The following is a 24,523-nucleotide window of genomic DNA, read 5'->3' as shown; positions in this document are numbered from 1 at the left end:
TCCATCCAAGTTTTATTCTGAGTGAAACCCTGACGAAGAGGGAGAGATGTTGCCCTCAAAACACTGGCTGTTTTTATTTTTATTTTTTTGTTTTTTTTTATTTGTCATCCAGTTTTGGTCTAGCAATCCTTTCTTTCTAAGGCTTGAAAACCTGCTTAGTTATCAGGAGCAAAACTCAAATTCTAGAGCATAGACGTCGTTATCCTGCTGTCTGTGGGCAACAAGTGGGTTCTTGGTGTCTTTGACCCTTTTTATATTGCTTTGTCAATTGCAGTGAACCTTAAGTCTAGGTTCACATCTGTGCGGGTGCAGCCGCACCACCCGCACAGAAGAATGCGAACCCGCGGGCGGGTGCCATTAATTCTAATGGCATGCCGTACGCACTGGAAATCGCAACCGTACTGGGAACCGAGGTTTCCGTGTGGGCTGTGGTTTCCAAGGAAGTGCAGGGACTTCTTCCCTGCCTGTCACAGGGTACGGGAGTCTTCAAATGAATGGGCTTTTGTGCCTGCGCAAAACGCAGCCCGCACCGCCGCATATATGTGAACCAAGGCTTACTCAGAAGTAACCTGAACATTTTACCATTTTCTTCTCTCCACAGACAAAAGGTAAAGCTGTTTACATCTCACAACAACATGACAAATTATGCCACAGTCTGGGCCTCAAAGACAAATCTCGAGCAGCGAAAAGGAAGAGCAGGGCGTGTGCGACCTGGATTCTGCTTCCACTTGTGCAGCAGAGCACGCTTTGAACGGTGAGAAAATACCTTTCATATTTCTTTTTCGCCTCATGATAGTGATAGAATGAATTATGTTGTGTTTTATGGGACAACTGCACAAAATTTAACTTTTTTTTTTTTTTTTTTTTTTTTTTTTTAAATATCTGTATTTTGCAGCTTGGAAACACACCTTACGCCAGAAATATTCCGTACACCATTGCATGAAATTGCTCTGAGTATTAAGCTTCTTCGTTTGGGTGGCATTGGACAATTCTTGTCAAAGGCCATAGAGCCCCCTCCACTGGATGCTGTGATAGAAGCTGAGCACACGCTTCGAGGCAAGTGATGTTGGATGTCTTAGTTCAGGCCTGTTAGTGTGAACAGCTGAACAATACTTGGGGATCTGCTTCAAATCTGGATTTTTTAAAATCATAGTTTAAATGTTAACATTCATTTGTTTAGAGCTGGACGCGTTGGACACAAATGATGAGCTGACTCCTCTGGGAAGAATTTTAGCTAAACTGCCGATTGAGCCCCGTCTTGGAAAGATGATGATAATGGGCTGTAGCTTCTAGTAAGTGCATATGGTCTTTATATTTTTTCATCATATTTCCATATGTCGTGATGGTCCTGCTTATTACAACTTATAATCTAATGGGCAGCATAGAATGATTCATAAGGTATAAAATAAATTTTGTGGGAGATGTACTAGTCATCTTCCATTTTAACATCTCAGTAGTAATGGATCTGCTGTGCAGCTATTTCTGAGCAGACAGAATGCTTCTCATGTGATGGTTCACAGTGAGATGGGCTGTTAAAAATCCATCATATTTGTTATGGTATCTTAACAGTACCTCCTATATAGACCTTGTAAATTCTTGCCTCCTCTCTCATATCACAGATCTCTAGCTAGATAGCAGCTGTCAAACTCTTAAAAAAAACAAAAAAAAACCTTTACCTTTCGAAGTCTGTCCATGAAGTTTGTACAGATATAGTGACTACATTCCCTCTTTGACTGGAGTTTGTTTTTTTTTTTGTTTTTGTTTTTTATTGACTGTGTGGTCAGCCAGTCAATAAAAAAAAAATCCCAAGCAATCGGGAAATATCTGGATACTGGTTTAGTAGAGGACTTCTTGGTTCTTTTCTGCCCGGCTCACCACAACCTAATTCTACTGTTTGGCTAATTTATTGGAAAACCACATGCCGTTAATGTGCCTCTGTACTGCGTGTTCCTTTTTTTTATATGTTAAAGTTGGTACCTTACTACAGACACACCATAACAATAGTGTGTGTCTTAGTGCTGGGGAGCATCTGTTATTTTGTGGTTATATCTGAGTACAGAGTGCCTAGATCAGTATTAACTTTTTTTTTTTTTGCAGTGTCGGTGACGCTGTGTGCACTATTGCGGCTGCCACTTGTTTCCCCGAACCGTTCATCAGTGAAGGGAGGAGATTGGGATATGTGCACAGAAACTTTGCTGGCAACAGATTTTCTGATCATGTGGCACTGCTGTCAGTGTTTCAAGCTTGGGATGATGCAAGGTAAAGTTAGTGTGCAGGAGACCAAAGTGAAAGTAAATAATTTTGACTTCCGTGTACTCAGTTTCTTTTTTTTTTTTTTTGTGTGTGTAGAATGGGAGGAGAAGATGCTGAAACAAGATTCTGTGAGCATAAACGTCTCAATATGGCCACACTACGCATGACATGGGAGGCCAAGGTACAGCTGAAAGATATCTTGGTCAATGCTGGATTCCCTGAAGGTAAGTGACTTACTGGCATATTCTACTCGCTGTAGTATTCTGTCTGTGTGTTTTGAAATATGTTAATTTTTTCCCCCCCTCAGACTGTTTATTGAATCAAGTCTTCAATAACACTGGCCCTGATAATAACCTAGATGTAGTGATTTCATTGTTGGCTTTTGGGGTTTATCCCAATGTCTGCTACCACAAGGAGAAGCGAAAAATCCTGACCACAGAGGGCCGAAATGCACTTATTCACAAATCTTCGGTCAACTGCCCTTTCAGCAACCAAGACTCAAAGTATCCTTCTCCATTCTTCGTCTTCAGTGAAAAGGTAAGCTGCCTAGCCATTTTGCTGTTATAAACCATCCAGAAAGACTGGTAAGAATGCCAATGCAACCTAAAAAAAGTTTTACGGCAAATAAAGGGGAATACAGTTAAATTTGTGAAAGGTTTTATTTGCTAAAGATATTTGTTCTGCTTGCCTGTTATAATTTACACACCGCTGCCACACTGTTGCCTGGCAAACATCACCTTTTCCATTTTCAGCATCACGACTGGTCTGTCGTCTGACCTTTGTTCACTGTAAGAGCCCTACTGATTCTTTTACCGATTAGCAGACAGGTGACATGGGTAGCAGCAGAGTCAGGTCAGTACAGCTGACTGTGTAATGTTTTTTTAGTTGGGTGTCCTTTTTTAAAGCCCAACTTCAGTCAAGAGGTTTGAATAAGGTGGAAAAGGGGGTATAGCCTCTTTCAGATATTTTATGTTGCCTTGCTCCCCCACTGAGGGGATTTTCCCTCCATGTCTTGTTTTCACACCTGAAAATAGGAAGTGAAGATAAATCTAAAGAGAAACCAGTGGCAAAAAAAATTTGACAGATTTGTAACTCTCCCACACATTATCCAAAACTAAAAACAAAGAATTAGATATATAAATTGGTTACATATTGCCTTTTTTCATTTGTAGCAGGCTAAAGTAAACAAAACAAATATGTTTCTTCCTTGTAATGGCAGTTGAATTTTTTTCTGTATGTTGGTAGATGTACAGAATGAGCCAGAAATGTAATTATTGCTCGTGACTGGCTTGCTATTATTTTAAATGGCATTACATGAGGAAGCAGCAGGCCTAAAGTAATTATTTTGATTTAGATCTGCTTTAAATTTTTATTTGAGAAGTGTAATATTGTCCCTGACTGTACTTCATTTATCAATGTCTTATATAAGAAGTTTTGCTTCACAGCATGTAGTTACCGCTGATTCATATACAGGGGTTAGACAAAAAAAAAATGGAAACGCTACATGATTTGCAGCTGTGAAAGTGATAGGTTTCGTGTTGAAACCGGAAGTGATGTAACATTCTTTTGCTTCCGCTGTGTGATGAGACACCTAGCTAACAAATGGGAAGCCTCACTGGCGTCATTCATTGCGTGGGTTGCTAGTAATAGGGAGTCATGTCAGAGCTTAAGAAGCCTCAGAGGGCAAATTGTTGGTGCCTCTGTGACTGAAGTTGCCAATTTATTTGCTGTATCGCAAGGTAGGGTGTCAAAGGTTATGACCGCATATGCCGTTTTCAGAAAAACGACGTCTGAGTATAAGTGCAGTCGACATGGTCAACTAACTGAAAGAGGCAGAAGGACATTGCACAATATTGTGACCTGGAGTAACTGCTGTAAAAGTGACTGCAGAGCTCCATCTTAGTGCTTTTGTCTTTCGGTCAGTTTTCCAGGTTATGCTTAGCATTTCCCAGAAACTGTATATGCCATCGTAACCTTTGATTACTGTACCTCAGGACATGACAAATTGGCAACTTCAGGTACAGAGGCACCAACTAAAGTGGGCACCAACAATTTTCCCCTTTTTGAAGTTCAGTAAGGTCTGACATGACTCCGTATTACTAGCTGCGCACATAGTGAATGACGCAAGTTAGGCTTCCCACCTGTTGGCTAGGTGTCTCATCACTCAGCAGAAGCAAAATAATGTTACATCACTTCCGCTTTCAAGGCGAAACATGTCAGCACTTTCAAACCTGCAAATCGGGTTTCCATTTTTTTTGCCTAACTCTAGTATTCAATTCACCATGCTTGCTCAGTAATCCATGTTCAGCCCAGACTTGCTTTGGGTTAATGGATTTAAAAATTAAGTTGTCTACTGAATAAATTTTTCGTTCCTTTTTTTTTTTTTGTGCATGCTTTTGGCCTACTATAATGTCTCTACTGCGCTACAGTCTGGCTACCTCTTCAGCCCTTCTGGAATCCTTTAGAGGATAGATGATATGTTTTGGTTACTTTTCACTCTGGTGGGATCTCCATAGCAATATATGAACACCATACACGAGGTCTACTACCTGGCCTTAAGAAGCTCAACCTTTCACAGCTATGCTGAACAAATGGAGACATCTTCATCCCAGGGCAGCAGTGAGGGATAGGCTGCATGTCTAGATGCATTCTTAACAGTTAAATCCTAATTTAACATTTGTAAGGGAGGTGTGATGATACACTTCCATAATCTTTGACAATACAAATTGTTTGAATAAACTTGAATGAGTGCTAAATAATTTTTCTTTCTCAGATCCGTACTCGTGCAATCTCTGCAAAGGGTATGACCATGGTGAGCCCGTTACAGCTGTTGCTCTTTGCCTCCAAGAAAGTTATGTCAGATGGAGAGATGATAATCCTCGATGACTGGTATGTGTATTGACATGCACATGGTCAGTGTTTGTAAAGCTTGAAGAGGTGGTTTCAGGGTCTGATTTAAAACAGCTGTGCTTGGCGTCAACAGCAAATTTCCCACAGCAAAGCTGAAATTTTGCAACAACTGATATGTTCCTTATAAGATCCTGAAGTGTTGTCCTCTGTGGAATACTGTAATGTGCTTGTTGTAAAGCTTGTGTATTTTTTGTACACTTCCAAGGAGATCTTTGGCACCTTGTTTTCCCACAGCTTTAGGTTTTTGCTACTTGTAGATATTGATTAATTTTCTTTTTATTTTATTATTTTCTACAGCTAAATATGCCAGCTTTAGTGGCCTAAAGGCATTACTATAACCTTTAAGGCCGTTATGCACCTATTTACGCACTCCTCAGTCTTGAAGCAAAAAAACAAAAGTGACAGTGCAGTGCTAATAACGAACAAGACAAATTCTAATTTCCATTCATAAGTGAACACAAAAAAAAACAAATTAAAGCATAAGTTCACCTTTTGTAACATGTGACACCCATATTCAGGGTGTCACATGTTACAGATGCACCGGCTCGCTGTTACAATCTTAAAATCAAATTTTAAAAACCAGTCATGCGAGGCTCCACTTGCCGCATCATTATTTCACAGTGTTCTGTCAATGTGAAAAGCTACAAGTGCTGTCAGCCTTTCTGACTGTCGGCTTATAGTTCTCAATGAACTACCAGAGCGTGGTTGAGCACTCTAGGTAGTTCACTGAGTTTGCCAGAGCGTAACTGCCTGCCTGTATCAGAGGTATGGGCAGACCGCTACACAGAGTTTGCAAGACCATGGGTGATCGTGTGTGCATTGCTTTACAGGCACCTAACAAAAAGGTTAAAGGTGAACTTATCCTTTAAGAAAGTCCAGTGTTCCTACAATTCTTAATTTTTTATTCTGTTTTCATTTAAATTTTGAAAAGAGAATGAGGAGTTAGTGCTGCACTGTCACTTTTTCTTTTGTTTTATCAACATTGGTGTGAAACACTGTTCAGTGCTGGCCAGTTTTACACTATTTAAGGCATTGTGGTTAGGCATAATTGCACATGCAGTTATTGTGTATTTAATGCGTAAAACGTCCAGTGCTTTAATGCTCTCTGGGTGCAGCGTACAGCCGCCAAATACGCTTACCAACATACAGCAGGCTGCTTGTAAACACTGATGGCTTATGCATTGGTGTTTACTCACTCATGCCTAGGTGGCATATTTGCCCTAAGCACCACTTTGTGTTCGGTCAATACGCAGTGCACATATGCACAGGAAAATACCAGTGTAGAAGCCATAAGCATTGCCAGATAGCAGTGTAGTTGTATTGGAGGCTGCACTCCTTGTACCACTTGCTGTACATTTTACGCTTCAAGGCTCAGTGTGCAAACATCCATGTGCATAAGGCCTAAAGCATGGCAAATATGCAAGGTCACACTTTGTGTATTACATTTTAGAATGTCAGAGCCTTGAAAACACTTGAATTCCTTGTGCTTTGTATTAATAACCATAAATTGTGCGTCTGACACATGGGCAAAAAAGATGATGTTGAAGTTTTTTCTTTTCTGGTGCCAGTGTCCCTATCAAGCCCACTCTCTGAAAAGGTAACCATAGCCCTAAAATGCTTACTTTAGCTGCAGGAACTGCTCAGGGATCACAGAATGCAAGATTATGACATCTTGTTTGCTGATCTTCCCCTTCATCAGAGGACATTTAAACATATGTCTAGGCCTTTGGTCTCAAGATCAGCCACTGTTAGAGCACTGGTTTATGCAGCCTGGGTATTTCAGGAATTCTGTTACTTTTCTTAGAAATTGAGATGAGTGGCAGATGGCCATCTTAGCGATAGGTCCACTTTTACCTTTTTCAGTAAGCAAGATTTCTAATACACACTTCTGGTCAGCAGTTGGCTTAGAAGGGCACAAGTCATAGCAACATGGCGGTGTGCTTGCTTTTTGCAACCTCATCATAAAGTACCTGCAAGGCAGTGTGAGACCTGCTCTGGCATTTTGGCACTTGAGGGCCTGGTTTGGGAAATAGCAGAATGGCCAAATTAAAAAATGTGGGAAATGGTAAACTATTGAAAAAATGTGTGTTTAAGAATGTAGATGTAATATTTCAAGTTAATCTTTTCTAGGATTAAACTGTGTATGGTGCATGAGGATGCAGCTTGCATTGCTGCCTTAAGATCTGCAATGGAAGCACTTGTTGTAGAAGTTACTAAAGATCCAGAGATTCTATCCCAGCTGGACCCAACCAATGAGAAGATGCTGAACGTTATTCGTATGATTTCCAAGCCATCTACAGCTGGAATCAATCTCATTATGGGCAATACCAGGTAAGCAGATATTTTTGCAATTCTATATACATCAACAATTTGTAGACATAATATAGAAACAATAAAAACTGATGCTGGTGGTTGGCTTAGTTTGCAGTATGCACTATACTTTATAATCTGAAATGGAGGCACGCGCTTTTGTGTAAAGTGGTCAATGTCTGTTTTTCTTTCTTTTGTTTTCACAGCTTTGGCTGCCCTCACCTGAGAATAGACCTTGATAACTGTCAGTCTTTGATTATGCATCACATATGTCACATCAGCTCCGGCCTACACATCAGTGTACCCAAATGCACACATACAACTGTGGTTTTTGTCTCCTTACAGCCTAACTTCAGGGTTTATTGAACTCTAAATAGTTAGTTTGGAACAATACATGGTTTTCACCTATACATGCACCTGCTGGGAGCACTGTATACATTTTTTATATAGCATCAAATACACTGCTTTACAGTGGAATGGAGGCTTCCATCCTGGTCTTGCAATAAAAACGAATCGGGCTGAGCACTGCTTAGCTATTCACAGGATGCCTTTTATATATTAAAATACAAAGCTTCCTGTGAAGGGCGGAGCAGAACTCAGCCCAACCTGATGTTGTTCTGTGTCACTGCCAGAACATGGTACTGTATGTAGCTGATACTACAAACCATTTATACAGCGCTCCCAGCAGACACGCGTTAGTGAAGGAAATATCTTGGTCCAAACTATTTCAAACAAACATGGCATTCAGCTTTAAGGCTTGTGCTGAAATACCTTGCCCTACAGTAATCTAATTTCATCCAGATAAAATAGTGTGCTGACCACAAAGATGGCCAACAGAATCAAATGTTTGGACATGGGAACAATGATTCTTCAAGCCCATGTACAGTGTGCCTGTAGGTATGGGCTTGGGCATGCCTTGAAATAGGTGTAATATAATTTCTGACCACTAGAGGGTGAGCTTCATCAAGTAAGCTTGAACACTTCCATTAAATTTTGTTCTGACAAATGAGATAAAACTACATATCCCAATCACAGTATGGGGGGGATCATTGGTCATATGCCAATACGTTCAGGTGATTGGACATTGGCAAAGGTTTTGCAGGGAATCGCCCCCCCCTTCCCATTGTACCCATATAATGACACCCAACTCCTTAAAGGATAAGTTCACTTTAATGGAAAAACATTTGCACACAAAAGTGCACTTAATATTTGCAGCAGTAGCCTGAAAAGCATTGCAATCAGTTGACCACGGGTGCAATGTGGGCTCCTGCAGACATATCCTCTGGCTTTCAAGCCCATACCTCTGTACAGGCTTTCTGTTTGTAAGCCAGGGGACATGTTCGTGAAATACGACAGCGTCATTTGTACCCTGCAGCCCATTGAAACTACAAGTTGTCTGTTCGTTTAAAGGAAACTGAATGAATGATGCGGCTGTGTAAGAGCCCCGTACAGCCACTCTTTTCAAAAAGTGACAGTGGATGCAGGGAGAGGAATCCCCGCCTGCTGTCCGAGGAAGGGGGATCAGAAGGATAGGTGACAGGAGTTGGAACATGTTGCATGTGTCTCCCTAAATACAAGTAGAACTTGTCCTTTAAGGGTCTAGTTTGTCAGTATTCTTAAATGGCCCCCCTTCTCCTGTTGAATGATCTTCATTCTTTAACTGACACGTTTACATCAAAAACAGGCTGCGAATCATTGTAGGGCTCACTAAAAATTTTCAGATCGGTTACCCTTGAGGTACATCTTGATAGCTGTACCATGATCTGCGTTCGACAATCACCTTAGTACGTGAGTGTAGCAGCCCATAGGTGAGTCAGTTTTCTTTCCTTCCACCATGGTTGGAAGGAAAGATAATTGCTCTATTCCCTATCAGCAGTCGTTAATGGGGGGAATGCCTACCGCTGCGCTATTGTATTCTGCCAGCAAGGGGGGACATGGGGAACACCGAAGGCATAAACACTGATGCCCTCACTTGCCACTACAGTTGACACTGCACCCTTCTTGGGTGCTTCTGATGTTCTACTGTTCAGGATATCTGGGTCTAATCCTGACGATATTACTCATTTCCCTTTAACTCCACATTTTGTCTATTGCCGTCCCTATGTGCAGGAACATAGTGTCATTGGCACCATTCGGTCACATCTCCATGAGATTTTCCCTCACGTTTTGCTGGCAGACCCCTTTGGGACAGCCAGTTCCTAACTTCTCCACTCAAGTTCACTGGAACTCTCCTCAGGTTTTAGGATTAAGAATCACTGGGTTGCCTGGTTACATCTTCTGTTCTTGTAATCTTAAACTGGTTTTGGTCATTGGTCAGCTTCTTTTGCTGGCTTAGTATTGGAGAAGGTCACATTGCCCCTGTTCTCATTACCCCCTTATGCTTTTGTTTTTCCTCCACATTCAGTCTATAGGTGCCTGGCATTTGTCTGCCTCTCTCATGACACCTCTTCAGTTGTGACTGATGTGTAGATTCTTACCCCGAGATCTCCCAGCATCTCTAATTTCCTGATATTCACCAGTTGGGTACATTCCTACCTCTAGTTCAGGTGCTTCTTTTTTGTGGGTACATGTAGCTTGCTTCTCCCTGTACTCTGAGATTTATTGCAAGGTAATACTCAATGTATAGAGATCATCCTGTTCCTCATTCTGCAGCTTGGAATAGCCAAACACCTAGCACTCAGTACTCTGCACAAGCTTTCATATTCCCTGTGCACTCCAATAAAAGCTGCTCCTCTTTGTCACCCTTGTGACTGTGCCCCCCTAGAGCCCTCTTCAGATTATCTTGCCTGTGTAAAGCCCCTCCTTATACCTAAAGCAGTTTACACACTTAAAAAGACCTCTGTAAGAATGGAACATTCTTCATCACTCCTGGCAGCTGTAGTTCTGCATAAATTGTTGTCGTTTCCCCCCCCAACCACCTGATCCCTCTTTTCTTTTTCTTTTTTTTCTTTCCTCCCATACGGCTTCTACCCTCAATGAATCAATTGAGTACTGTCCGTGATACTTTTTTCCGATCTTTCCTACCTGAGCCAGTTCTACAAATGATATAGGGGTTCTTGGCCTTTTTATAGAATCCAGCATCTGTCCTCACAAGTCACAGGGCAACCACTTTTTTCTTTTTCTTTTTTTCTCAAGTTTAAAAACCATATTTTAAGTTTTTGAGTTGCTGCTGATCTGTGCTTCAACTACAAGGTGCCTCAGCTGTCTGTTGACTCTGTCGGGGTCCATTAACCCTGTGGGCCTGTTGCTGTGTTTGTGCGTGGTTTTTGTTTTTCTTGGATATGTCCCTTGGCCCAATATTCAATTTCTACTGTGGCCTGTACTGTAAATTCCATTTCTTGGAGTACAGTATAGGACACATACAGGTCCCTTTCCTCTTTTCTCGGTGATCTCCTTATTGCTTGCTAGAGTCACATGAAGTGGGGGAGGTTATATGAGTAGGCAGTTCTCAGCAAAACTTTTGCCAGTGTCTAGTCACTTTAAATTTTTCATCTCATCTGACTAGAGCACCTTCTTCCACATGTTTGCTGTGTCCCCCAAACTGCAAACAGGACTTCTTATGGCTTTCTTTCAACAATGGCTTTCTTCTTGCCACTCTTCCATAAAGGCCAGATTTGTGGAGTGCACAACTAATAGTTGTCCTGTGGACAGATTCTGCCACCTGAGCTGTGGATCTCTGCAGCTCCTCCAGAGTTACCATGGGCCTCTTGGCTGCTTCTCTGATTAATGCTCTCCTTGCCCGGCCTGTCAGTTTAGGTGGACGGCCATGTCTTGGAAGGTTTTCAGTTGTGCTATACTCTTTCCATTTTCAGATGATGGATTGAACAGTGCTCCATGAGATGTTCAAAGCTTGGGATATTTTTTTTTATAACCTAACCCTGCTTTAAACTTTTCCACAACTTTATCCCTGGTCTGTCTGGTGTGTTCCTTGGCCTTCATGATACTGTTTGTTCACTAATGTTCGGTAACAAACCTCTGAGGGCTTCACAGAACAGCTGTATTTATATTGAGATTAAATTACACACAGGTGGACTCTGAAGGCAATTGGTTCCACTAGATTTTAGTTAAGGGTATCGGAGTAAAGGGGGCAATACAAATGTACACCACACTCTTCAGATGTTTATTTGTAAAAAAAATGTTTAAAACCTTTTATCATTTTCCTTCCACTTCACAATTATGTGTCTGTCAAATAAAATTTACATTTTTGATTGTAACATGACAATGTGCAAAATTTCAAGGCATATGAATACTTTTTTAAGGCACTGCACATGGATTAGTAAATTAAAAAAAAAATGTGGGCACTGTATGCTTGCAGTTACTTCACTACTTTTATTTGCTTTCTGAAAGCAAACTGAAGAGGTTTTTACAGTGTAGAAACAGTTAAACAGTTATGCAGTTTTAAACTTTACAGAGTTCAATATTTAACTACTTAAAAAATTTTTTCTCTTTCTTAGATATGGAGATGGACCTCGTCCACCAAAAATGGCTCGCTTAGATGGTGGTGGTGGCGGCTACCAAGGATATAGAGGAGGTGGAGGATACAGGGGTGGCAATCAAAGAGGTAGCTATGGAGGTGGATATGGAGGTGGCTACAGGGGTGGAAACAGAGGTGGTGGCTACAGAGGAGGCAACCAGGGTGGCGGCTACAGGGGAGGCAACCAGGGTGGCGGCTACAGGGGAGGCAACCAGGGTGGCGGCTATGGAGGAGGCAACCAGGGTGGCGGCTATGGAGGAGGCAACCAGGGTGGCGGCTACGGAGGAGGCAACCAAGGTGGCGGCTACGGAGGAGGCAACCAGGGTGGCGGCTACGGAGGAGGCAACCAGGGTGGAGGAGGATACCAGGGCCGAGGTGGTGGCTTTAGAGGAAGAGGTGGTTTCTGAGTCCAAACAAAAAAAAAAAAAAATCTAAAGACTGTTGTTCCTTTTTTGCGCTCCTCTCTCTCCTGTGTGTTAGAGTCGGAGCATGGTTCTTCCCTGCAAGGCTGTAAACTTATTTTGTGTATAAAGTGTTGTAACTTTTTTTAACCTGTATTTTTTTTTTTTCCTTTTTAATGCAGCCAATAAAAGTAAAATTCGAGTTTAGCATTGTTTGCTTTCATTTTCTTTAAAGTGGATGGGGATTCAATGCGTTTACTGAGATATGCCTACCTGACTGGAAGGCCCTAGTAATATTGTTGGCCTAACAATTTGTTTATTGCCTAATTGAAGCTTCAGTGTCAGGCCTGTTTTAACACAAATTTTAACCCATGAAAACCCATCTCTTCAGGGAAACCTACCCCACCCTCACCTAACAGCCGATCTCCTCCACTCCTCCTATCCCTCCATCCCCCACAGCCACTTCCTCCTGTACCACTTACCCCTCCCTCCTAGATTGTAAGCTCGAAAGAGCAGGGCCCTTTGTTTTGGTACTGTCTCATGTTCTGTCCCCCACTATAATGTACAGCGCTGAGCAAACCTTTTGGCGCTATATAAATACTGTATAATAATAATTCTCAGTGATTTTTCATGACACAAACAGCCATCTTCTGTTTATTGGTAACCTTACCATATAAATAATAGGCTGGTAGAATGTAAAAACTGGTTTATGTTTTAGCTTTCACATGTTCAAATGGGATCTTTTATTTTTGTTCGCAGTAGAATAACCTACATTCAGAGTGTGCTTTGTATTTTTTTTTTTTTTTTAATAGTTAAGCACCGCATCTAACTGAAAATAATAAATGAACACTTACATTTATAGAATTAAAGTGGAAGTAAAGTCAAAACCTAACTAACTGTAAACCTACTCTCAGCCACATTGTAAGCCTAATCTACCAAACTCTGTAACGCAAAAATCACTATACTTGCCTTGCAGCCACTCCGGACCGGTCCCAGCATCAGCAGCCGACAACCAAAGACCCATAGTAACTCTATGGGTGACGTCATTTCCCAGGCATCTCGCAGCCTTTTTTTTTTTCTTGCACACAGCATCTGCTGCTGGAGACCGGACCACAACAGCTGCAGAAAAGGTATAGCGGTTTTTACTTTACAGAGCTTGATAGTTCAGGCTTAGAATGTGGCTCAGATTAGCTTTATAGTTTTTTAGGTTTTGACTTCCACTTTAAACAAAAAATTTAACCCTTACTATTTCTTACCTTTTTAGGCTGCATTTGTACAAAAAACTTGTTTACTTTTTTCTTTTTAACTTTGTAGTGCGTGGTTAATATATTCTGTGCTTGTAGCACATAGTCTGACACTATGGTTCTCCTGCAAAAAGAAGTGACCCAGCTCTCCTGTAGTCCAGTGCACCCCTTCCCCTGAACACTTCTCACATCAACAGTGCTCTTGCTCTGCTGTTTGTAGCAGTATTGAACAACTGGGTATTTTGGACCCTACTTTTGCAAGAGAGCTAAGTTCTGACTTTCTGCTGCAAGCAGAAGGTATTTTAACCCTTGATAGTGGAAGTAAGATCCTCTTTTTAACTTGTACCTACAGCTAAGCCTATAATAAGGCTTACCTGTAGCTATAGGTAATTTCTACTAAACATGCGGTGTTCACATTTGAAGTAGTCAGTGATGTCGCTTACACACTGTGTTCTGAATTGACAGCACACTGAGTATGCAGTCAATTCAGAGCGCTGTGCCGCGGGAGTGATGTCATTGCTGACCAACAATTCAAATGGCTGGAGCCCGCAAACCCTTCAGTCTGGCATAATGTGCTGGTATGCAGTGCACACTAGCACATTATGGCCTAAACCGTCTGGGGGGTGCATAGATATGTCACTATATTGGCAAAAGTATTGGGACACCCCTCCAAATCATTGGATTCCGGTGTTCCAATCACCTCCATGGCCACAGGTGTATAAAATCAAGGACCTAGGCATGCAGACTGCTTCTACAAACATTTGTGAAAGATGGGTCGCTCTCAGGAGCTCAGTGAATTCAAGTATGGTACCATAATAGGTTGCCACCTGTGCAATAAATCCATCCGTGAAATTTCCTTGCTACTAAATATTCCACGGTCAACTGTTAGTGGTAATATAACAAAGTGGAAGCAACCGGGAACAACAGCAACTCAGCCATGAAGTGGTAGGCCACGTAAAATGACAGAGCGGAGTCAGCACATGCTAAAGCACAAAGAAGTCACCAACTTTCTGCGGAGTCAATAGCTAAAGACCTCCAAACTTCGTCTGGTCTTCAGATTAGCACAACGGTGCGTAGAAAGCTTCATGGAATGGGTTTCCATGGCCGAGCAGCTGCATCCAAGCCTTACATCACCAAGTGCAATGCAGAGTGTTGGATGCCGTGGTGTAAAGCACGCCGCCACTGGACTCTAGAGCAGTGAAGACATGTTCTCTGGAGTGATGAATCACGCTTCTCCGGCAAGCTTTGGCAGTTTGCAGAAGAACAGTACTTTCCTGACTACATTGTGCCAAGTGTAAAGTTTGGTGGTGTGGGGTTGTTTTCCAGGGGTTGGGCTTGGCCCCCTAGTTCCAGTGAAGGGAACTCTTAAGGCGTCAGCATACCAAGACATTTTGGACAATTTCATGCTCCCAACTTTGTGGGAACAGTTTGGGGATGGCCCCTTCCTGTTCCAACATGACTGCGAACCAGTGCACAAAGCAAGGCCCCTAGAGACATGGATGAGCAAGTTTGAGGTGGAGGAACTTGACTGGCCTGCACAGAGTCCTGACCTCAACCCAATAGAACACCTTTGGGAAGAATTGGAGCAGAGACTGTGAGCCAGGCCTTTTTATCTGACATCAGTGCCTGACCTCACAAATGTGCTTCTGGAAGAATGGTCAAACATTCCCATAGACACACTCCTAAACCTTGTGGACAGCCTTCCCAGAAGAGTTGAAGCTGTTATATCTGCAAAGGGTGGGACAACTACATATTGGGTGCCATTGAAGTTCGTGTGTGTAAAGGCAGGCGGCCCAATACTTTTGGCAATATAGTGTATTTATGTATATATGTTTTTGTTTTGTTTTTTATAGACTTGTCAAGCGTTTTGGCATTCATTCATTTCGTGGGCCAGACTATTCTGGCCATTAAAATGAAAGAACCAGTTAACACACCAGGCATATTTTCTGCCCAAACACAATTTTTGGGAGTTTGAATTTCTGCTTCTAAATGCCTGTAAACACCTATGTATGCATGGACACATAGGCTAACATAGAGGGGTGTTTAGGGGCAGGAAAAATAAAAGTAAAACAGGAGTTTGACAGCTGCAATGTATATCGAGGCCTTAGGCTACTTCCATACTGATCTAGAACAAATAGGTGTTCTTGCCACACTTTCTGAGCATTTTGTAAAGGACACATGACTTAAAAACTGTCCCAAAAATGCTTCTCAAAGGTGTTTTTCAGGCATTCCTAAGGTGTTTTTCATTGATTTCAATGGAAAGCCCCAGAGATGCTGCAAGTAGGAGTTTTTACACCAGCACCGCAAGCGCCATGCCTCAGTGTGAAAGCATACATAGTTATACATTCACATACACAGGGAAGCAGTTTTCTTGAGCTTTTCAGGCGCTTTTTTTATCCCAAAAACTCAGTGTAAAAGTAGCCTTAATCTAACAAGTGTAGAGATGTCATATACCGTATATTTTTACATTTCTTTATTGTGTACTCTTAGAGCTCTGCAAAGAAAAATGCACATGCAGCTCAGTATAGAATTTCAGCAGTGACGAGATGACAACTCCTGTGCATGAGCGGGAGTGGTGTCACCTTGGCCCAGCATTTAAAATGGCTGGGAATCAATACCCAGAAGCCGCCAGGCTTGTCATCTCTGCTTTAACCTCCTTGGCGCTATGATTATTTCAGATTTTTGGCGCTGAAAGCGGTACCATTATTTTGCATGGAAATATGTAGTTTTTTTATTGTAGGCTGTAATATTTAGGAATAACTCACTGAAATCTGTCCGAACAAGAGTCTATTAAACATCCGGGTATGATAAAATTTGAAACACAAAATCATAAATTAGAATTTAATAAATAATCATAAAAAATAATCTAATAATAATACATTTAATTCAATAATATCAAACCAAAAACACTGAAATTTGAAATATAGCGGCAAGTTCACACATCGCTGAGCAAAGTCGCAAAATTGTTTTCAGTGTCTGATGACGAATTTCCCCACGAATCATCACTCAATTCTGCAAGTGGTTCTGATTTACTATCGCTGTTCTCTAGCTGGTCTAAACCCGCTTTTGTCCTAAAGGGACACTTTTTGGACGCCATGGACTTTTCTCAGTTTCCAGGCAGAAAGAACAGTCAAAATGCAGACAGGGGACAGGACAGAGCACTAGGGACAAATGTATGTGAAATGGGATGAAACAGCAATGTTTTACTATATAAAATCGTTTTGAAAAAAATGAAATGTTTTTAAAATTTTCAAATTTCCCGCCGCCGGCGGTGCCCGTACGTCCCGACGTCACAGGGACCGGAACACAGGAGCCGGAGGAGATGGCCGGGGACACTGCAGGGGACACATCGCGGGAGTGAAGGACAAGGTAAGTGCTGCAGGGACTCCCTATGCAGCGCCGCATGGTAAGCCCGAGTGTAGCTCGGGGGTTACCGCTTTTGGTACTGACATTTTACCCCGAGCTACACTCGGGAATACCACTAGGGAGGTTAATAAATAAAATTCTGTTTTTCCTTCTGTTCTCCTGGATTATAGTTTGCAGAAGACAGATGTACTATAAAGCCTTAACTCTTACAGGGTGTGCAAGGTGACCATTTGCCAGTTTATTTCTGCTCACATCTGTAAAACTGATTTTAAAAGGTAAATGTTGGTGGCTCAAAATGTAAGGTAAATGTCTGGCTATACTCTTAAAGTGAAAGTCCAGCCAAATCCTTCAATATTTACACTTTAAATGGTTCTGAACAGAATATGGAAGAGTTATTTATAGTGGGCATGTATAATGGGCTGCTCTAAGTCAGTGCAGACAGATACAAGTTGGCCAATCTTGATAGCAGCAGAAATTTGAATTTTAAATTTGATAAATTCCACGGAGAACAAAACAAAATGGGCTTCATTCACAAAGCTTTATAACAAGGAGAAAGTTCTTCATTTTAGCCAAGTGCCTGTCATTTTTCAAATCCCAATGGACTCTGCTAAAAATAGCTGCCAATGATGGTGAAAATTGGTCACCTGGCTACAATGAAGATTCTTCTTGTTCTAAAGCTTTGTGAATGAATCTCCTTTTTGTTTTCATGGCCCTGAAATGTAAAAATAACTGTCACTGGCAGTTATTTTTAAACTGAATTGGGTGAGAATTGAAATTGCAGTCACATGACTGGAAACAAATTTTTTTAAATCCTTGCATTGAAGGTTTGTGAACGGTGCCTAATATTGCATGCAGTGTCTTACTGTTCACATTTTATTTAGAAAGCAGCCACAGCCTAAGTTGAAAAGCGTGTCCCCTACTAATTAGAAAAAAAAAACCTACAAGTAAACTGTAATGCTAAGGGCTGGATCACACCAGATGCAGTTTAGTACATTTTTTTCTGCATCAAAGTGGCATGCACAGTGTTTTTCATGTACTCCAATGGTCCTAGTTCACACCAGTGATGTTCGTTTCTGGTGCCGATAAAAAGCAGAACATGATGCATTTTTTTCTGCACAGAACTGTGCTGCAACTCATCAAAAACAGATGGAATGGAGTGTAGTATGAACTGTAACAAAAATGCATTTGGAGTGTGTTTTTGTGGTGTGAGCTGGCCTTAAGAGTGGGAAGGAAGATAGCTGAATGTTTATGGCACAATAAAAGTTCATAACTTTCCTCTAACCATGGTAAAATGCCCCAAAACATCAATCTAGGTATATTAGATCAGTGTTTCTCAACCTCTTTTCAGTAAAGGCACCCTTTGAAATTATGGACAGCCTTGAGGCACCCCATTCTAAAATATGAAAAACTATTCTAACAGTTTTATATAACGCAGCAACATCCACACATGCAGGACACCCAACATTAGAGGGGATTTATTCTTCCAAAGCAAACACACCTTTGCACACTGGTACTGACTAGTATTCCAATGTTTCCCTTCTCCCTCAGTTTTTTTCCATCACTGAGATAATCTGACCCCAGTACTGCCGCAGAAGGGCAAGGGAGGGTCAAACTAGGATGCTGTGCAGGCATCCTTATCAACTGATGATGTCATTGTCAGGACTCCAGCAGCTAGAAGGTCATAATGGTGCACAATGAAAACCTGTGGCTTTATGTAACTGAAAGGCAGGCTTGGTCCACCTGCTGTCTTGTATAAAAGTTTTGGGAATTTTTTTAGCCATTTTTCCAAGGCACCCTTAAAGAAACCTCAAGGCACCCCAGGGTGCCTGGGCATCCCGGTTGAGAAAGGCTGTATTAGATCATTGGAGTGAATTTCTTGTATTAGGGTGAACTCTACACCAACCGCAGCATCCATGTCAGAAATCTTGGGACAAGATCAAGCCTCAAAACAGTAAAGGCAGGACAGTGTCCATAGCATCAAGCATTAAAAAAAATATATATACATATTCACTTACGTGCAAGATAGAGCTCCAGCTTCAGTCAGCTAAGAGCAGGATCTTCACGTGTCAGGGTGCAACATGACAGGTCTGGGGAGAGTTCCAGGGAACACTTGGTGGTGATGGTTTGATAAAGGGGCAGAAACCCCAAAAATGTGTTGCCTGTTGGGTGGTTTCTCAGTGATTGCTGGCCACTTCTAATTACCAGCCTGAGGTTGAGCTGCACTGTTGTGTGTTTCCTGGATCTCTCCAGAAGTGTCGTCCTGTTGCACCCTGAGAGGCGATGATCCTGGTGTTGGAATGCATGAGGCTAGATGTTTTTCTTATATGTAAGTGGATATAACACTGCTCTGCCTTTTCTGGTTAACTGTCCCCTGTCAGCATGCAGTAGAAAAAGACCCTTGTTCTCTGGGTGAGAGCAGTGGTCTTTATTCACAGCTAGAGCTCCCCAATCATAAGAGAATATGGGAGGCATTTATCAAAACTGAAGCAGCTGTGCATGCCAAACAGCGTCTTGGCTTCAGCATGTTCAGTTAAGCTTTGAAAATGAAAGCTAGATCTGATTGGTTGTCATGCACATCTCCATGTTCTGGCTGCTCCGGCATTTACGTCCCACTCAATATTAAGGCCAAAAGGGGCATACGTCTTGAGGGAATAAATCCATGAAGTTTCTAATTTAGAGATTTCTCGTCTCACGTGATTGCACCTCCAATTCGGTATAAACTTACCGATTGCTAGAAACAAAGTACCATCTGGACTTTTATTATGGTGTGCTGCATAATATTTGGATAGGCTATGATTAGGAAACCCTCTACAGATATATAGGCACTTTTTTTTTTTTTAATGTTTAAGCTGTCCCAGGACTGCAGAATTCCATACATCCCACTAGACCTCACAATTTGTGTGCATTTGCCCAAACCCTTAAGTTTCTATGACCAGATGACTTCTATGACTGCGCTCGGTGTGAGTCTTGGGACATCCACCTAAGAGGCACCAATTGGAGTTATGTGAGTAGGCTACATTTACAAGTTGGCCGCTAAGGGACGCTAGAGACCCCTGAGGATGCATATTTGTGAGAAATGCGGTGGGTGTATTGTAAGGCGAGTTATTGCGCCACCACATCGGTTTCCGGAGTGGCGGTGTGAAATGTAATTCAGAGCAGCTGTTTTTAGTATTGATTTTATGTGATTTTACTGTGCTGCTACTTGATTGGTTCGTAATAAATACTACACTATATGGCATTTTATTTTGGTTGCCTTGTGGTGGTGTTTGATGGCAAGAGTGGAACAGTGCCGCCTATGGAGATGTGATTAAAGTTGGTGGGAGAGAAGATTGATGCCAGCGCTCCAATTTGTTCGGATGCGTTACCTGCTGCACATCTCATGAGCAGCACACATTGATGGTGTGGGCGCGCGTAATGTGGGTGGCGGAGCTTTGTACACACACCGTATCATGGAGTGTCACTTATGCATGGGTGTTGAACTCTATTACACATGAGTACTACACTATATATACAGTAATTTTATTTGTTTTTGGTGTCACATCTATACAAGTCTCATAATGCGAAGGAGTGAAGAAGTCCCCCAGGAGCCACACAAGCAGATGGATGGTCTTGTGATGAGTAATTAGCTGATGCTTAATTTTATATCAAGGCAGCATATATTTATGGCGAGTTGGCAATTCTGATTTCAAGGGGTGGATAGTCTGATTTTTAATGGAGGAAATCGAGTACAACACATACATTCCAGAGACTACAAACTAATTTTTGTGATATCAAGTTGATGGGACTGTCATTTTTGGACTATTAATGTGATGTTATAGTGCTGCATTTTTAACAAGAATTTTTATCACTCCAGGTTTCTGTTCTTTATCTGCCCATTAGCTGCCAATCAGATTGATCTGTGTCTGATCAGCTGCATTGAAAGAAACAGGAAGTATTTGGGGTTTAGTAGATTTCTCCATAAAGAGGGCCTGTTACGGCCCATGCTATCACAAGGGATGTTATTCATCTCTTGAGATAGCAATAAAGTTGATAAAAAAAATTTAAAGGGACAATGTAAAAAAAAAAGGTCTTTAAACCAATTCAATACCGGGCAATTTTACACCTTCCTGCCCAGGACAGTTTTCAGGTTTCAGCGCTCTCACACTTTGAATGACAATTGTGCGGTCATACAACATTGTACCCAAACTAAAATTTTATCATTTTCTTCACATAACTAGAGCTTTCTTTTGGTGGTATTTAATCAACACTGGGGGTTTTTATTTTTTGCTAAATTAACAAAAAAAAGACCCAAAATTTTGAAAAAAACATGTTTTTCTTTGTTATAAAAGTTTACAAATAAATAATTGTTCTTCATAAATTTAGGCCAAGATGTTTTCTGCTACATGTCTTTGAAAATAACCCAAATTAGGATGTATTATTTAATTTGTAGGAAAGTTATAAAGTTCACAAATTATGGTATAGATCTGAATATTGATCAATCCTGAAGTACTGACAGCCAATCTAATTTCTTGAGGTCCAAGAATGTCAGAACAGTACAGATATCCCCCAAACGACCCCTTTTTGCAAACTAGACAGTCCGACGTACTTCATAAGAGGCATGGGGAGTTTTTTGAAGTATTTTTTTTGTCATAATTTTTCGGAAAATGAAAAAATTAAAAAAATTAGTTTCACTATTTTTTTTAACATATTGTCACCAGTGCAGTACAGCGTTATATAAATGGCATGGTGGTGATCAGGGACACTGACTGGTGACAGTATGAAAAAAAAATATATATTTTTTTTTTATTGTATTTTTTATTAAATGTTTAAGATTTTTTTTTTTTTTCATATTTCACTATGACCAAAGTAGTACAATGTCACCATAGTAACATTGTACTACTTTGGGGAAGTGATCAGTATTTTTTTTTTTTTTATACAATTTGCTTATAGCAAAGAATTACTTTGCTATAAGCAAGCATTTACCTGAATGACATTGATTCATTCAGGGTTTTTTTTTTTTTTTGTGCTTAGCTGTGATTTGGCCACAGCTAATCACATGACATGTGCATGTGATTAGCTGTGACCATTCACAGCTAGACACTAGTATACAATGGATGGCATGAATGAAGCTATCCATTGTATACAACTATCATGTGACCTGCTGTGATTGGTCACAGCAGGTCACATGGTACTGGCAACGGGGGCCGATACTCAGATCTGTCATCGGCCGTGTCCAAGGTACACGGCCGGTGACAGATCGCGCCGCTGCGCGGCTCTGCAGGACTGCAATCTGCGCATGTGCGGGAGGACGCCCTATGGCGTCCACCCGGAACGCTGATGACATTTGCCGGCTGCCATTCGGCCATAGGGCGGTCGTCAAAAGGTTAATAAAATAGGTAATAATAAAAAGCATTTTAAAGCGCTCCCATCTGAATCACATGCGAACACATACAGAAGTCCCACATACCTATGTTAACGGTTATCACACCACACATGTGGGGTATCGTTGCGAATGTCAGAGCGAGAGCAATAATTTTAGCTCCAGAGCTCCTGTGTAACTCTAAACTGGTAACCTGTAAAGGCGTTTAAAGTGTCAACTATGGAAATTTTTGCATACACTATGTTAAAACGTGACACGCTAGGTATCTATTTACTCAGCAAAACATCATCTTTTATATTTTACCAAAAAATGGGTATTATGGTGTTTGTGTGTAATAAAATTTATTCAAATGTATTTTTCCCCAAAAAATTGCTTTTGAAAAACTGCTGTGCAAATACCATGTGACATAAAAATTTGTAACACCCACCAGTTTATTCTCTAGAGCCTCTGCTAAAAATATGTATGTTTGGGGGTTCTAAGTAATTTTCTAGCAAAAAAAAATGTAGATTTTTACATATACACTATAGTGCCAAAAGTATTGGGACACCCCTCCAAATCATTGGATGCAGGTGTTCCAATCACCTCCATGGCCACAGGTGTATAAAATCAAGCACCTAAGGATGCAGACTGCTTCTACAAACATTTGTGAAAAATTCGCTAACAGGAGCTCAGTGAATTCAAGCGTGGTACCGTGATGCTGCCTGTGCAAAAGGTCCATCCATGAAATTTCCTTGCTACTAAATATTCCATGGTCAACTGTTAGTGGTATTATAACAAAGTGGAAGCCATTGGGAACAACAGAGCGGGGTCAGCGCATGCTGAAGCGCACAGTGTGTAGAAGTCGCCATCTGTCTGCAGAGTCAATAGCTAAAGACCATCAAACTTCATGTGACCTTCAGATTTGCACAACAGCTTCAAGGAATGGGTTTTCATCCTGACCTCACCTTGATAGAAGACCTTTGAGCCAGGCCTTCTCGTCCGACATCAGTGCCTGACCTCACAAATGCACTGGAAGAATGGTCAAACATTCCCATAGACACACTCCTAAACCTTGTGGACGGCCTTCCCAGAAGCGTTGAAGCTGTTATAGCTGCAATGGATGGACCAACTCAATACTGAACCCTACACACTAAGACTGGGATGCTCTGAAATACTCAGACCAGCCCATCTGTCACCAACAACCATGCAACATTCAAAGTTACTTAAATCCCCTTTCTTCCTCATTCTGATGTTCAGTTTGATCTCCAGTAAGTTGTCTTCACCACGTCTAGATGCCTAAATGCATTGAGTTGCTGCCATGTGATTGGCTGATTAGCAATTTGTGTTACCAAGCAATTGAATAGGTGTACCAAATAAAGAAGCTGGTTTGTGTGTGTGTATGTATATATATATATATATATATATATATATATATATATATATATATATATATATATACATAGTGTTCAGCATAAATGTGTACACCCCTTTTGAAAGTAAGATTTTAATCAATATCTCAATGAACACAAGTTCATTTTCCAAAGTTTTGACATAGCTGAGTTTTATAGAACATTTGTTTAGCTCATTATATAAAAGTCAGGTTAATAATATAACTTAGATTACAAAATCTTCAGTTTTACTCAAATTAACTGATGCAAAAATGAATATACCACCACAACAAAAACTACTACATCTAGTAGTTTGTATGACCTCCATGATTTGTAAGGACAGCACCAAGTCTTCTAGGCATGGAATTAACAATTTGGCAACATATTGCAACATCGATCTTTTTCCATTCTTCAAGAACGACCTCTTTTAGAACCTGAATGCTGGATGGAGAATGATGCTCAACTTGTCTCTTCAGAATTCCCCATTGGTGTTTGACTGGGTTCAGATCAGGAGACATACTTGGCCAATTAATCACTTTCATCCTGTTCTTCAGAAATACAACAGTGGCCTTAGATGTGTGTTTTGGATCATTGTCATGTTTAACGACAACCAAGGGCACGGAGTGATGGTAGCATCTTCTCTTTCAATATTAGAGCAGTACATCTGTGAATTCATGACACCATCAAAGAAATGCAGCTCCTCGACACCAGCAGCATTCATGCAGCCCCACAGAAGGACACTGCCACCACCATATTTTATGGTTGGTACCATGCATTTTTCTTTGCACTCTTTACCTTTGAGACGCCATACATTTTGAAGCCATCAGTTCCAAAAACAT

General features: G+C 41.1%; 1 protein-coding gene across 2 annotated transcripts in view; it reads left to right on the top strand.

Moving 5' to 3' along the window:
- Positions 1-12,555, top strand: part of DHX9 (DExH-box helicase 9) — a 46,860-nt gene extending 34,305 nt beyond the window's left edge. For both annotated transcript variants that reach the window (XM_089683985.1, XM_089683986.1), the window contains 9 exons: positions 602-754; positions 896-1,056; positions 1,181-1,292; positions 2,098-2,259; positions 2,350-2,477; positions 2,561-2,790; positions 5,027-5,142; positions 7,294-7,494; positions 11,928-12,555. In XM_089683985.1, the coding sequence (XP_089540111.1) occupies positions 602-754; positions 896-1,056; positions 1,181-1,292; positions 2,098-2,259; positions 2,350-2,477; positions 2,561-2,790; positions 5,027-5,142; positions 7,294-7,494; positions 11,928-12,354 (1,690 nt within the window). In that variant the 3' untranslated portion in view covers positions 12,355-12,555. The remainder of the gene's footprint in view (positions 1-601; positions 755-895; positions 1,057-1,180; positions 1,293-2,097; positions 2,260-2,349; positions 2,478-2,560; positions 2,791-5,026; positions 5,143-7,293; positions 7,495-11,927) is intronic.
- The last annotated feature ends 11,968 nt before the right edge of the window (positions 12,556-24,523 follow it).

Source organism: Staurois parvus, unplaced genomic scaffold (assembly GCF_062004578.1).
Source record: "Staurois parvus isolate SC_StPar_1 unplaced genomic scaffold, SC_StPar_1.0 ptg000332l, whole genome shotgun sequence".
NCBI lineage: Eukaryota > Metazoa > Chordata > Amphibia > Anura > Ranidae > Staurois > Staurois parvus.
This window is presented reverse-complemented; position numbering and strand designations above follow the sequence as displayed.